This window comes from Oncorhynchus mykiss, chromosome 20 (assembly GCF_013265735.2).
Source record: "Oncorhynchus mykiss isolate Arlee chromosome 20, USDA_OmykA_1.1, whole genome shotgun sequence".
NCBI lineage: Eukaryota > Metazoa > Chordata > Actinopteri > Salmoniformes > Salmonidae > Oncorhynchus > Oncorhynchus mykiss.
In genome coordinates, this window is record NC_048584.1 from 36,837,314 (window position 1) to 36,852,933 (window position 15,620).

The 15,620-nt window shown below is 38.8% G+C and overlaps 1 protein-coding gene across 1 annotated transcript; it reads left to right on the top strand.

Annotated features, from left to right (window-relative positions):
• Nucleotides 1-9,989: 9,989 nt before the first annotated feature.
• On the top strand, nt 9,990-11,758 carry LOC110499437 (noggin-3). Its single transcript, XM_021576580.2, has one exon. It carries the CDS (start codon nt 10,578-10,580, stop codon nt 11,247-11,249), a length of 672 nt encoding a protein of 223 aa, XP_021432255.1. The 5' UTR covers nt 9,990-10,577; the 3' UTR covers nt 11,250-11,758.
• Nucleotides 11,759-15,620: the final 3,862 nt, after the last annotated feature.

Here is a 15,620-nt window from a genome sequence, read left to right on the forward strand (position 1 = left end):
TACCAGTACAGAGTCAATGTGGAGGATATATACAGGGAATACCAGTACAGAGTCAATGTGGAGGCTATATACAGGGAATACCAGTACAGAGTCAATGTGGAGGATATACAGTATACAGGGAATACCAGTACAGAGTCAATGTGCGGGGGCACCGGTTAGTTGAGGTAATTGAGGTAATATGTACATGTAGGTAGAATTAAAGTGACTATGCATAGATAATAAACAGAGAGTAGCAACAGCATAAAATAGGGGTCTGGGTAGCCCTATGATTTGCTGTTCAGGAGTGTTATGGCTTGGTGGTAGAAGCTGTTAAGAAGTCTTTTGGACCTAGACTCTAGCGCTCTGGTACCGCTTGCCGTGCTGTAGCAGAGACAACAGTCTATGACTAGGATGGCTGACGTCTTTGACAAATTTTTGGGCCTTCCTCTGACACCGCCTGGTATAGAGGTCCTGTATGGCAGGAAGCTTGGCCCCAGTGATATACTGGGCCGTACGCACTACCCTCTGTAGTGCTTTGCGGTCTGAGGTCGAGCAGTTGCCACATCAGGCAGTGATGCAACCATGCTCTCAATGGTGCAGTTGTAGAACCTTTTGAGGATTATGCAAAATATTTTCAGTCTCCTGAGGGGGAATAGGCTTTGTTGTGCCCTCTGTCTTGGTGTGTTTGGACCAAGATAGTTTGTTGGTGACGCCAAGAAACTTGAAGTGCTCAACCCGCTCCACTGCAGCCCCATTGATGAGAATGGGGGCGTGCTCGGTCCTCCTTTTCCTGTAGTCCACAATCATCTCCTTTGTCTTGATCACGTTGAGGTAGAGATTGTTATTCTGCCACAACACGACCAGGTCTCTGACCTACTCCCTATAGGCTGTCTCATCGTTGTTGGTGATCAGGCCTACTGTTGTCTCATCGGCAAACTCGATGATGGTGTTGGAGTCGTGCCTGACCATACAGTCATGAGTGAACAGGGAGTACAGGAGGGGACTGAGCACGCACCCCTAAAGGGTCCCCGTGTTGAGTGTCAGCATGGCGGATGTGTTGTTACCCACCCTTACCACCTGGGGTTGGTCTCTTTAGACGTAATGGAGATTGGTAAGAATCCATTTCTGCACTTTGCCTAAATTTGCAGTAAAAACTAAAGTAAATATTTACAACAACTTGGTGTTATTCCCATTTAATGACAGTGTGCTGCTCTATTCTGATTTCAACTACTGTACAATCTTGTACTGTGACCACAAATAGGACTCAGCCTTAAATGGGAGTTAGAGCACCAGATCGGTGAGCGTGAAAAAGAAATGACCACAGACTTATAGGCAAGAATGCATTTCTGCACTTTGCTAAAAGCTGCCCAGAATCAAGTAAATAATTGTCCAATTATTACCACCTAGTAAAACTAGCAGTGCTCAAGAACACATGATTTAAAGTAGACATTCATTCTTTGGAGATTTGAACGTGCAGCCTCTTGTTTGGGAATGCATTGGACAACTTTTGATTAGATTTTTGGTTGCTTTTAGCCATGTACAGAACTGCATTCTTGCCAATAACTCTGTGGCCCTATATCTTTCACGCTCACAGATCTGGTGGTACATTTTAAAGTGCAGTAATGATTGTACCTAATGTGGATTAAGTCAAGGGGCATTTCTGAAGGCACTTTATGCATGCTTAAAGCAAGATTTTATCAGATTAATTCTAGCGGACACCCGCATAGCTGTTGTTTTGGCAGTGTCGGAGGTGGAACTGCGTTAGAGCTGTCAAATCCACAAGTGTCTCTGGCATTATACCTGAAGCTGAAATTGCCTTTGGCTGCACGGAGTTAAGAGAAATCCCATGCAGCCTCATTTATAAATTGGAACACTGGAATGTGATATGTAATCTACACCTCAATAAGAATGATAGAAATCCACATTCTTTTCTTAAATGACTTTCAATTCGAGTGTCATTATTTCCATATAGCCTACACTTTCTTGTTCTGAACTTCTAACGCCAATAGGAAGGGTGTGACTTTGTGACCATGTCAAGCACTGCTACTTTTAGAGTTGGTTTTGTCAAATAATCTCACAATTATTGTTTTGATTCAGGGCAACTTTTAGCAAAGTGCAGAAATGTATTGTTGCCATTAAATCTGTGGACGATCTCTGTCATAACCACAGACCTGGTGGTGTAGCAGGACATTCAGGTGACTCTCACCTAAGAGGTTGTGAGTTCAGGTGTGGTTGTGTTCCAAGTGTGCTACATGATGTTGAGGTCAATTCGGTTGGTTAATAAGGCTAGAGGGCACTATTTTCACGTCCTCTTATGGATAGGGGAGACGCTAGCGTCTCAACTGGCCAATTGCTGGGGGATATGCAGAGCGCCAGATTCAAATAAAAGGCTATAAAATTCAAACATTCATTAAATCACACATGTAAGATACTCAATTAAAGCTACACTCGTTGTGAATCCAGCATTAAAAATGCTTTTCGGCGAAAGCATAAGAAGCTATTATCTGATAGCCTGCACCATCTGCACCAGCAGTAAACAAAGGAGCTAGCATAGCAGGTGCAACACAAAACGCAGAAATAAAATATAAATCATGCCTTACCTTTGACGAGCTTCTTTTGTTGGCACTCCAATATGTCCCATAAAAATCACAATTTGTCATTTTGTTTGATTAATTCCATCCATATATATCGAAAATGTCCATTTATAAAGCGAGTTTGATCCAGAAAAAAACAGCTTACAAAAACACAACATCACTACAAAATATTTCAAAAGTTGCCTATAAACTTTTCCAAAATATTTCAAACTACTTTTGTAATACAATGTTAGGTATTTTTAAACGTTAATAATCGATCAAATTGTAGACGGGGCAATCTGTATTCAATACAGGAAAGAAAAGAAACCAGCACTGCTTTTCACGTCTTGCGCAACTCACAAAAGTGTCCCCAGTTCCGAGTTGGCCTACTTCTTCATATCACAAAGGAATAACCTCAACCATATTCCAACGACTGGCGACATCCAGTGGAAGCGGTAGGAACTGAAAATAGGTTCCTATTAAATATCCAATGGCAAAGACAATATAGGGAACAGAGAGGGGGGAAAACATTCTGAACAGTTAGTCCTCGGGGTTTTGCCTGCTACATAAGTTCTGTTATACTCACAGACATGATTCAAACAGTTTTAGAAACGTCAGAGTGTTTTCTATCCAAATCTATGAATGATATGTAAATCTTATATTTTTGGCTTGAGTAGCAGGAAATTGAAATTGGGCACGCTATTTATCCAAAAGTAAAAATTCTGCCCCCTAGCTTTAAGAGCTTTTAACCTACCAATTTCACAACAACTACCTTATACAAACTTGTGAAATCATGTGAAAACTGTTTTTGGAATACTCACATGTGACATTTCACATGTGAGTATGTGTTTTTGAAACACTTCACATGTGATTCACATTTTCAAATGTGCAATTCCATGTACTATCACGGTTCAGTAAAAACATGACCCCTCCTGGGATTTGAACTCACAACCTCTGGATCTGAGGTATGCTGTGGTGTTGCGCAGGCAGCTGTTTGTTCAGCTGCAATTGTTAATAACCCATCCATAACCACCAGACTAGGCCTATATGTGATAAAGTGAATATCTGAGGCCTGCACTGACGCTAACCTGCAATATAGAAAATGTCTTGTAGTCTACAGTCAGAGACTGCGGAATAATCTTTTTCACGGGGGATGCAGGATTTTCTTGTTGTCTGATATAGATATATTTCTGCTTTTAATATCCGACATTTAGGTAAGCTATTTGGTTAACTTTTATTTAATTAGATACATGCAGCTTCTCTTCTGTCATTATATGTCGCCCAGAATATTGTAATACATTTATATAATTAATGCTTCAATCTAGCTGACATCGGTAAAGTTCTCTGTCATCTTTAGTTCTTCGTGGAGCAAAAAAGTTTCGATTTTGGCAGTGGCGACCCGTCATTCAGGCCAAAATTCAGGTGTTTCAGCCTAGCTCTTTGCTTTCTGTAATGGTGGGGCAGCCAGTGGGAAATATGGAGAATAGGGGTTGGTAAAGTTCTCTAGTTGCACCGTGATTGGCTCCGTGTTCTGTCACTCATTGGGACACTGCTTCACAGCAAAATCTACGGGGAGAGCTACAAAATGTAAGGCCCTTGGGTACTGTCATAGAGTTACATTAGAAGTGCTCATCCAAGAAGGCTCAAAGTCATTGGCTACAGATAAAATGACGTCATATCACGTTATATCGAGAGTAGCTTTGATTGGACTCATACTTTCAAAATCTTAGCTAAACAAGCAGTCATCCTCATGAATCAACTTGATAATCTTCTGGCAAATCCTTGTCATGATGAAGAGAAATTATAGATAAAACGTATTGGTGCTCATCGGCCATTGGACAAAAACATGACACAACAATTTGCAAATTGTAAATTCAACAATGAGTGGTTTGGAATAAATCAGTGGCTAACTGCAAGCAATGCAAAAGCAATCACTTGCCTGCTATTCAGTGGAGTGGGTGTGTGGTCCAAGTCTGGGTTTAAGGGTCTCTTTTCCAAGCTTAAAAGGATCCACATTCACATGCAACAGACTTAAGTGAGTTTAAGACAATTGCAAACTCTTGAGACAAAAGAGCTCCGAATGGGAAAATACATTTTACACGGTCATCCAACTCGGAATTCCAGGTCGGGAACTCAAACCTCTTTCTAGAGCTCCGACCTGAAGATCCCTAACGTAATGATTCAACCTTGTTTTTTTCCAGAGTTCCCAGTTGTCTTGAAAGCACCATACATCCAGAGAATGGCAGACTTTGATGACAGGGAGATATGTATACTGTAACTAAGAAAGTGAAACTAAGTGTATGTTGTGTGGTAAGCTGTTTGTAGCCCATGTGCCTCACCCTCACCCTGGTCCCTTTCCCCCTCACAACGTAGCCTTCTGTTCTTACTTGGTGGTGCACATGTAGCCTATAGCCTGTTTTAGAGAAATGTCATCTTCAAATATTGTAGGAGCTTTCATTGTCTGCTTATATGCCCCCTTTATTTATCCTACGGTTCTGACTTGGTGTACAGGGAGAAAACTGTAAGAACGACCCATATTCTGTCGCTGTACATTTCAAAAGTGCTGAACTAATATTTATAACTATGTCAGTCCTAGCTCTCTCATTAATGTCTTAAAATTACGGATTGCCTCTTATCTGCGCTCATCGTTCCCTTATGCCATAGTTTGTACATCTCAATTGTCAGTAGAAACCACATTTGTTTAAGCAAGTCAGCCATGTTTTTTTTTAAAGGCAGGATATGAGGCTGAATGAACTGTTTACTCCACCAAGATGTACAAGCTACAATCACCACTGGGTACCGGGGATAAAATGAAATAACTGAAAAAGAACTGGAAAGACGTTCTGTACAAATTACATCAGTTTGGCCGGTTGTCAGGAAATAGAAATCTGTAAAAACTACCCAACATGGTTCTGATAAGATTTCAGTTTGGCATTGGATGCATATTTTATGTGGTTGAAGTAATATAAGCTTTTATGATTCTGATAAAGCCAGCAGCTCTACAGACGGTATTTAACTGCACATTCACATTCTCTCAAGATGCTGAATGAAATAAATCATATTTCTCCACACCTTTAGTCTACATTCGGGGCAGATCTGTCATTTTACTGCAAGAAAGGCTTTATTCCGCAGGAGTTAATATGAAGACTATGTGAGAGGTTATAGACCTACAGTTAACATCAAGACTTTGTAAGAGGTTATATACCTACAGTTAATATCAATCAATCAATTATTGGACCGACTCTCTTCTCTGTATACATCAATGAGGTCGCTCTTGCTGCTGGTGAGTCTCTGATCCACCTCTATGCAGACGACACCATTCTGTATACTTCTGGCCCTTCTTTGGACACTGTGTTAACAACCCTCCAGGCAAGCTTCAATGCCATACAACTCTCCTTCCGTGGCCTCCAATTGCTCTTAAATACAAGTAAAACTAAATGCATGCTCTTCAACCGATCGCTACCTGTACCTACCCGCCTGTCCAACATTACTACTCTGGACGGCTCTGACTTAGAATACGTGGACAACTACAAATACTTAGGTGTCTGGTTAGACTGTAAACTCTCCTTCCAGACCCATATCAAACATCTCCAATCCAAAGTTAAGTCTAGAATTGGCTTCCTATTTCGCAACAAAGCATCCTTCACTCATGCTGCCAAACATACCCTTGTAAAACTGACCATCCTACCAATCCTCGACTTTGGCGATGTCATTTACAAAATAGCCTCCAATACCCTACTCAACAAATTGGATGCAGTCTATCACAGTGCAATCCGTTTTGTCACCAAAGCCCCATATACTACCCACCATTGCGACCTGTACGCTCTCGTTGGCTGGCCCTCGCTTCATACTCGTCGCCAAACCCACTGGCTCCATGTCATTTACAAGACCCTGCTAGGTAAAGTCCCCCCTTATCTCAGCTCGCTGGTCACCATTGCATCTCCCACCTGTAGCACACGCTCCAGCAGGTATATCTCTCTAGTCACCCCCAAAACCAATTATTTCTTTGGCCGCCTCTCCTTCCAGTTCTCTGCTGCCAATGACTGGAACGAACTACAAAAATCTCTGAAACTGGAAACACTTATCTCCCTCACTAGCTTTAAGCACCAACTGCCAGAGCAGCTCACAGATTACTGCACCTGTACATAGCCCACCTATAATTTAGCCCAAACAACTACCTCTTTCCCTACTGTATTTAATTTATTTATTTATTTTGCTCCTTTGCACCCCATTATTTTTATTTCTACTTTGCACATTCTCCCATTGCAAATCTACCATTCCAGTGTTTTACTTGCTATATTGTATTTACTTTGCCACCATGGCCTTTTTGCCTTTACCTCCCTTATCTCACCTAATTTGCTCACATCGTATATAGACTTGTTTATACTGTATTATTGACTGTATGTTTGTTTTACTCCATGTGTAACTCTGTCTCGTTGTATGTGTCGAACTGCTTTGCTTTATCTTGGCCAGGTCGCAATTGTAAATGAGAACTTGTTCTCAACTTGCCTACCTGGTTAAATAAAGGTGAAATAAAAATAAAATAAATAAATAAAAAATATCAAGGCTATGTATAGAGGTTATAGACCTACAGATAATATCAAGGCTATGTATAGAGGTTATAGACCTACAGATAATATCAAGGCTATGTATAGAGGTTATATACCTACAGATAGTATGAAGACTATGTATAGAGGTTATATACCTACAGTTAGTATCCAGATGTCAGTTTCCATTTAACCCATCTAAACAGTAAGCTACAGTTCCTTTGACATTCCCTAGGCCTATTTGAAGTCCCCGTCTCGTGACGAATTTGTGTGCCAGCACTGCTATCATCCTTTTTTACCACTTCTCCAAATCTTTCCCAAACATTAGGCTGCTTTTCTGGCCCTCCCTAGTCTTCATTTGCAACTCTCCATTTTGCAGCTTTTCTCATATCATATAAATAATTTCATTCAGAAGCTCAAGCTAGCAGCATCGACAAAACTTTGTAACGACAGACCCGCCAGTGTTCTATAAATCTGCGTGCCTGCGCATCGTCAGCTTTCGCACAGACAGTCAGACGGACAGACAGTCAGACGGACAGACAGCCAGACGGACAGACAGCCAGACGGACAGACAGCCAGACGGACAGACAGCCAGACGGACAGACAGTCAGACGGACAATATTATTAACCTTTACGACATGTATTTTTCAGCTAAATTACACATCTCTATCACTCAACTTCTATAGCTGGATTCAAACTTGCAATCTTTGGAATCAGAGGCAGATACATATGCCCATCCGCCAAACCCGAATCCTACTTGAAGGTAACAGTGCTCACTGTTTCCCCTAGTGGCCGGTTCCCACGACATCTCCCGACATCCTTAGACAGATGGATGTTGAATACTTGTGTCACGCGTGACCTAGCTAATTTGACGTGCGTACAGTTAGGCTCTAAAGCTTAATGCCAGATAACCTTGAATAATTAAAGAAAAACCTCAACGTAGCCAATAGATATAACAAGAATGACACGTTTATGGATTTTTTTTAAAGGTATTGTTTTGTCTTCATTCCTGTTTGGCCCTGTCCGGGGGTGTCCTTGGATGGGGCCACCTGACCCCTCCTGTCTCAGCCTCCAGTATTTATGCTGCTATTGTCAGTTTGTTATATCTGGAATACTTCTCCTGTCCTATTCAGTGTCCTGTGTGAATTTAAGTGTGCTCTCTCTAATTCTCTCTTTCTCTCTTTCTTTCTCTCTCTCGGAGGACCTGAGCCCTAGGACCATGCCTCAGGACTACCTGACATGATGACTCCTTGCTGTCCCCAGTCCACCTGACCGTGCTGCTGCTCCAGTTTCAACTGTTCTGCCTTATTATTATTGGACCATGCTGGTAATTTATGAACATTTGAACATCTTGGCCATGTTCTGTTATAATCTCCACCCGGCACAGCCAGAAGAGGACTGGCCACCCCACATAGCCTGGTTCCTCTCTAGTTTTCTTCCTAGGTTTTGGCCTTTCTAGGGAGTTTTTCCTGGCCACCGTGCTTCTACACCTGCATTGCTTGCTGTTTGGGGTTTTAGGCTGGGTTTCTGTACAGCACTTTGAGATATCAGCTGAGGTACAAAGGGCTATATAAATAAATTTGATTTGATCACCAGCACGCTGATTTTTCCTCTGCGCCACAAAGCCTGTAGGATTCCACTAAACATTCATTACCTATAACACATCTCTGCACTTAGCAAAATATTGTCATCTGCACTATTTCAGTTATCTATTTTTCGGACTATTCTCTCATTATTGATTTAATTTATTTCAACAATTTGAGGGTTTTCTGTATAGCTGTCTAATGTCAGAGGGGCATATTATTCTGTTGCAATGTTCCTCCTGAATCTCTATGATACATATAATAGTTTTTATTTAGTGTATTTTTCTTTAAACGAAGCTGAAATGTGCTCAGTCTGAAGTGTATAAATACTGGTGAAATCAGTCACCAACATGGGTATGGTGGTGTAACAGAACGATTGGAATCCTCTGAATCAAGAGGCTTTGTGTTCCAATCTCAGGTAAGGGACATTACATTTAATATATAAACACACACGATGTGGTAATGTATGTCAAATATTTAAGTTGAAAACTATGTTAAAAGCATACAACACCTGTGAAATCTCATGTGAAAATCCACATGTGAAACTTCATGTGAAATATCATTACATGCGAATTGTTTAAAAAAAAAAACATGGTTTCACAGGATTTCATATGTGAAAATCCACATCAGCACATGTAAAATAATGTGCGTTTTCCTTAAAGGGATGTTTTTGTCAATTAAACTCTTTGTCCACTTTGTGTCCGGGGCAAAAAAAATGAGAAAAATTATTGATAAAGGCGTCCATGTTAAATGAAAAGGATATATAATATTTGTAATGAAAAGAATAAATAATATTGGTAATGAAAATAATAAATAATATTGGTAATGAAACGGAGGACTTTGCTCACTCTCACCCCGTCCTGGATGAGTCTAAACACACGTTGAGAGCATCTAACTGGAGAGAGAAATATAAAATAAACATTGCTATGGCACCAGCCATCATTTAAAAAAAACTCTCGCAGTTTGTCTGTCTAGAAGAGACGGCTTTCGGCACCTCAGCTGTTGAACTTGAACTGTTGCTTGATTCATGACACCGCTGGTATTCAATGAATGAGATGAATCAGACAGCTAAGACAATTACGTGTTATTGCACTAGAATCTAATGTGCCCGGTTTGGGTGCATCAGTCACATTTATTTTTATTAGGAAAACGCATCAATTAAGTTTGTAACGATACATTTGGAGAGATATGGGCTATAGGCTTACTCATGTCTGCGTTTTACTTGTGGTGGGGAGGGAGGATTACATCACCGCGCACATGGATATATCGTCTGAGCCAGGCGGGGCTCAGTTTGGTGTCCGGCAACGGCCAGTGCATCATCTAGCCCTAGACAACATGCGGACACCCAGAAACCAACAGGACCCAACTCTAAGACTAGTGAGAAACCAGGACCTGACGCACTTTACGCACGGGAAAGCCCAGTGGAAATGCAGCCAGGGCGAATCATGCTACTGACACCGCTGGGTCTGGTATAACGTTTTCGTTGAAAGTGCTTTGAATGTGCGTTTTTTTCTTCCAGTGAAGGCAGTGAAGGGCTACGTTCTATCCATTCAGACGTGTGTCATGGACTCTAAAGTTACGCAGCGAAACTCTCCACTGGCTCAGGGCATCAACTTTCCTCTCTCAGACTGCAATCACCGGTTGCTATGGTGACTAAATTCCAGCCAGCTGAAACTTTTTGAGGCATGTTTTTTCGCGGAGTTTGAGAAACAGATCACCGGTTGGAGCGCGTGCGTGACGACGGGCGCTGGACTACGGGGTGCCACGGGACTCCACACGCACACACACTTACACCGACCCCCGGGGGAAAACGGATGATCGTTTCTACCGTATAAGGATTCTACTTTTTATATTGTACTCTATATCATTTGGAACTATTGTTACCAGATAGAGATATGGATAACTCGTACTGTTTCCTGGCCATGTCCATGCTGGTTCTGTCCCTCGGGTTTAGGATAGAGGAGGGCATGTGCCAACACTACTACCTCCTCCGTCCCATCCCCAGCGACACTCTCCCTATAGTGGAGCTCAAAGAGGACCCAGACCCTGTCCTGGATCCGAAAGAACGGGACCTGAACGAGACCGAACTAAGATCCAACTTGGGTAGTCACTTCGACCCCCACTTCATGTCCATCACCCCGCCAGAGGACAAGTACTCGGGCAACGAGGACCTGGGCGACTCAGAGATGCGTCAGAAGCCATCCGTCGCGATGCCCAAAGAGATCAAAGCCATGGAGTTTGAGATCCAGCAAGGCAAGAAGCACAAGCCCAGTAAAAAACTCAGAAGAAGGCTGCAACTGTGGCTGTGGTCTTACACCTTCTGTCCAGTTGTTTATACATGGAACGACCTCGGGAACAGATTCTGGCCGCGCTACGTGAAGGTGGGGAGCTGCTACACTAAGCGTTCTTGTTCGGTCCCTGAAGGGATGCTTTGCAAACCTGCCAAATCGGCCTATTTTACGATCTTAAGATGGAGGTGCCTGCAGAGAAAAGGAGGTCTGAAATGCGCTTGGATACCAGTTCAGTACCCCATTATATCTGAGTGCAAATGCTCCTGCTCGAACTGAAATAAACTGAAATGATTTTTTTGTTATTATTATTTCTTAAAAAAAAAAAAAAATCATAGTTACATGATTGTTTTTTATATGCACTGCCAAGTGTAAGAATGTATATTTTATGTGTATGTGGCGCCATTTAATTTTATGATGACACACTTTGTAGAAAGGTCAGTATTATTATTACAATATAACCAGCATCTACTGTATTTGTTGAACATATCTTGAATGTGATGTATCTTTATATTTATATTGAAAAAGAGCACTTCGCATTGCGAACCATTAAAATACTATTATTGGAGGACTTAACAGCTATTTTCCATTGTTTGGGAAGAAAAAATAAATACGTGGTTTTATTGACCTCTGATGTGGCAAAATTAGCCCAAATGTAAATTGAGCTTGTGAAACTGGATAAAGGGAAGGTTGGTGGGTAAATAATGTAAAATAAGAGTACCTGCCAACCTATTTATGCTTTATGTTTCATGTAGCCACAGTTCAAATAAACCCACACAGATGACACTTGGAAGGACTTTTTGTTTTGTTACAACTTTTGTTGGTTTACATCTCCTTTGTCCTCAAATTGCAGTACATTTGGCCAGATTTTTTTTTAGACTATATAAAAAAGAAGAAAAAAGAAATGGGCCTTACAGACTATGCAGACTGTGGTTGTGGGAAAAGTTTAGGGAAAGTTTTAGTGTACTGTCTTTGATTATTCAGCTGCTGACCACACATATACATGTCTAACATGGAACCTTTCTGCTCTCAACATCTGTCCTGTAGCTACAGATATTGGCACATCTTGGGCCTTTTCCCTCTTGGTCCTCTTCCCTCTTCCCTCTTGGTCCTCTTCCCTCTTGGGCCCCTTCCCTCTTGGGCCTCTTCCCTCTTGGGCCTCTTCCCTCTTGGGCCCCTTCCCTCTTGGGCCCCTTCCCTCTTGGGCCTCTTCCCTCTTGGGCCTCTTCCCTCTTGGGCCTCTTCCCTCTTGGGCCTCTTCCCTCTTGGGCCCCTTCCCTCTTGGGGCCTCTTCCCTCTTGGGCCTCTTCCCTCTTGGGCCTCTTCCCTCTTGGGCCTCTTCCCTTCTTCCTTTATTCCGCTTAGTAGGTGCTTTGTGGGTACACTGGTGATTCACTTTCCCTATTCTCCTCAGCCCTTTTCCTGGTTGCTCTCCTCAAACCCCAGATGGCAAGTCTAGCTTCATCTCCAAAGGCCTTGAACCAACAATCCTTCAGTTATATGGCAAAGTCACCACCTCATGTGCCAGAAAGGTCTAGACACTTTGGCAGACAGAGGTATTCTACATTATAATAGCCTAGACATGAGTAGTTTGCTTTGTTTTTTGTTGTTGTGTATTGTACCACTCAGTCCCATTGATTATTCTCATCGCACCTGGACACCGTTTTGAGAAAGATGAGACAGTTACACACACTGAAAGACAGTAGTCCTTTTTCAAACCTGCTGCTTGTGACCTGCTGCTGCTACAAAATGAATGAACTATCTAGAGACTACTTTCAATAAGTGTGAATTCTATTAGAAATCTCCCCTTGTGTGATGAGAATGCCCATTGGGGAAAACCCACACTCACTGACACATGTCTTTTTCAAACCCGTGACCTCTGCTGCTGCTACCAATTGAAGAGACTATAGCTTCAGTGAATGTGGACTTTTCTCTTTTATAATCTGCCTTTATAACGTTATGGATATTTTTTTGCACGAATACCATTAAGTTAAGTTCAGCACACCAATCTTTCGTTCAATCAGAATGGCTTTTATTCACTGTTCAAATACAGGTACTGTTTACTGCGTGTGAAATAGAAAGTGTGGAATGGAATCAAGCCAATGTGAATCCACAGGCAAGCCAGGAGCTCTGCTCATAACAACATGAGCAGGACCTGGTCTGGGCAACACTGCTTCATTTCATTACACTACCTCTTGATGAAAGCTACTACTGGAGCCTTTTACTAATTCAATATACCGTATATTTGACTGTACACGTCGTTTCAGGAAAGGGGAGCGAGATGAATTACATTTTCTGTCTGTAGAGACACCAGTTGCCTGCCAGGGACTTGTTTTTCTATATGCCCGTGTGCTTAGCGTACGCAAGCTTTGAGAGGGGTGCAAAGCCCAGACACACCTTTTGATTATTTCTAACAAGTGTAACTGAAGTTTTCCTGCTTTCTCCAGACGTTCTTCTTCTTCTTCTTCTTCTTCAGTTCAACAGTTTTCTGAAGCAGCAGCGAAGCTATGTGTGAATGTGTGAACCTTTTGGAGTCACGAACCAAAGTAATCAAACAAGGACTGTGAAACTAAAGTAGAAGAACATACGCCATAGTATGTGGTTATACTATACCAATACTATATTATACTATACCAACACTATATTATACTATACTATACCAATACTATATTATACTATACTATACCAATACTACATTATACTATACTATACCAATACTATATTATACTATACTATACCAATACTATATTATACTATATCAATACTATATTATACTATACCAATACTATATTATACTATACCAATACTATATTATACTATATCAATACTATATTATACTATACCAACACTATAGTATACTATACTATATCAATACTATATTATACTATACCAATACTATAGTATACTATACCAACACTATACTATACTATACCAATACTATATTATACTATACCAATACTATATTATACTATATCAATACTATATTATACTATATCAATACTATATTATACTATACCAATACTATACTATACTATATCAATACTATATTATACTATATCAATACTATATTATATTATACTATACCAATACTATATTATACTATACCAATACTATATTATACTATATCAATACTATATTATACTATACCAATACTATATTATACTATACTATATCAATACTATATTATACTATACCAATACTATATTATACTATACCTATACTATACTATACCAATACTATATTATACTATACCAATACTATATTATACTATATCAATACTATATTATACGATACCAATACTATATTATACTATACCAATACTATATTATACTATACGATACCAATACTATATTATACTATACCAATACTATATTATACTATACCAATACTATATTATACTATACCAATACTATATTATACTGTATCAATACTATATTATATCAATACTATATTATATCAATACTATATTATACTATACCAATACTATATTATACTCTATCAATACTATATTATACTATACCAATACTGTATTATACTATATCAATACTATTTTATATCAATACTATATCAATACTATATTATACTATATCAATACTATATTATACTATATCAATACTATATTATACTATACCAATACTATACTATACTATACCAATACTATATTATACTATACCAATACTATATTATACTATATCAATACTATATTATACTATATCAATACTATATTATACTATATCAATACTATATTATACTATATCAATACTATATTATACTATATCAATACTATATTATACTATAACAATACTATATTATACTATATCAATACTATATTATACTATATCAATACTATATTATACTATACCAATACTATATTAAACTATACCAATACTATATTATACTATATCAATACTATATTATACTATACCAATACTATATTATACTATACTATATCAATACTATATTATACTATACCAATACTATATTATACTATACCAATACTATACTATACTATACTATACTATACCAATACTATATTATACTATACCAATACTATATTATACTATATCAATACTATATTATACGATACCAATACTATATTATACTATACCAATACTATATTATACTATACGATACCAATACTATATTATACTATATCAATACTATATTATACTATACCAATACTATATTATACTATACCAATACTATATTATACTATATCAATACTATATTACATCAATACTATATTATACTATACCAATACTATATTATACTATACGATACCAATACTATATTATACTATACCAATACTATATTATACTATACGATACCAATACTATACTACTACTGTATCAATACTATATTATATCAATACTATATTATATCAATACTATATTATACTATACCAATACTATATTATACTCTATCAATACTATATTATACTATACCAATACTGTATTATACTATATCAATACTATTTTATATCAATACTATATCAATACTATATTATACTATATCAATACTATATTATACTATATCAATACTATATTATACTATACCAATACTATATTATACTATACCAATACTATATTATACTATATCAATACTATATTATATCAATACTATATTATATCAATACTATATTATACTATA

What these genes read in the sequence shown, in the direction of transcription:
- LOC110499437 (XM_021576580.2), top strand. Translation starts at nt 10,578, where the DNA reads ATGGATAACTCGTACTGTTTCCTGGCCATGTCCATGCTGGTTCTGTCC.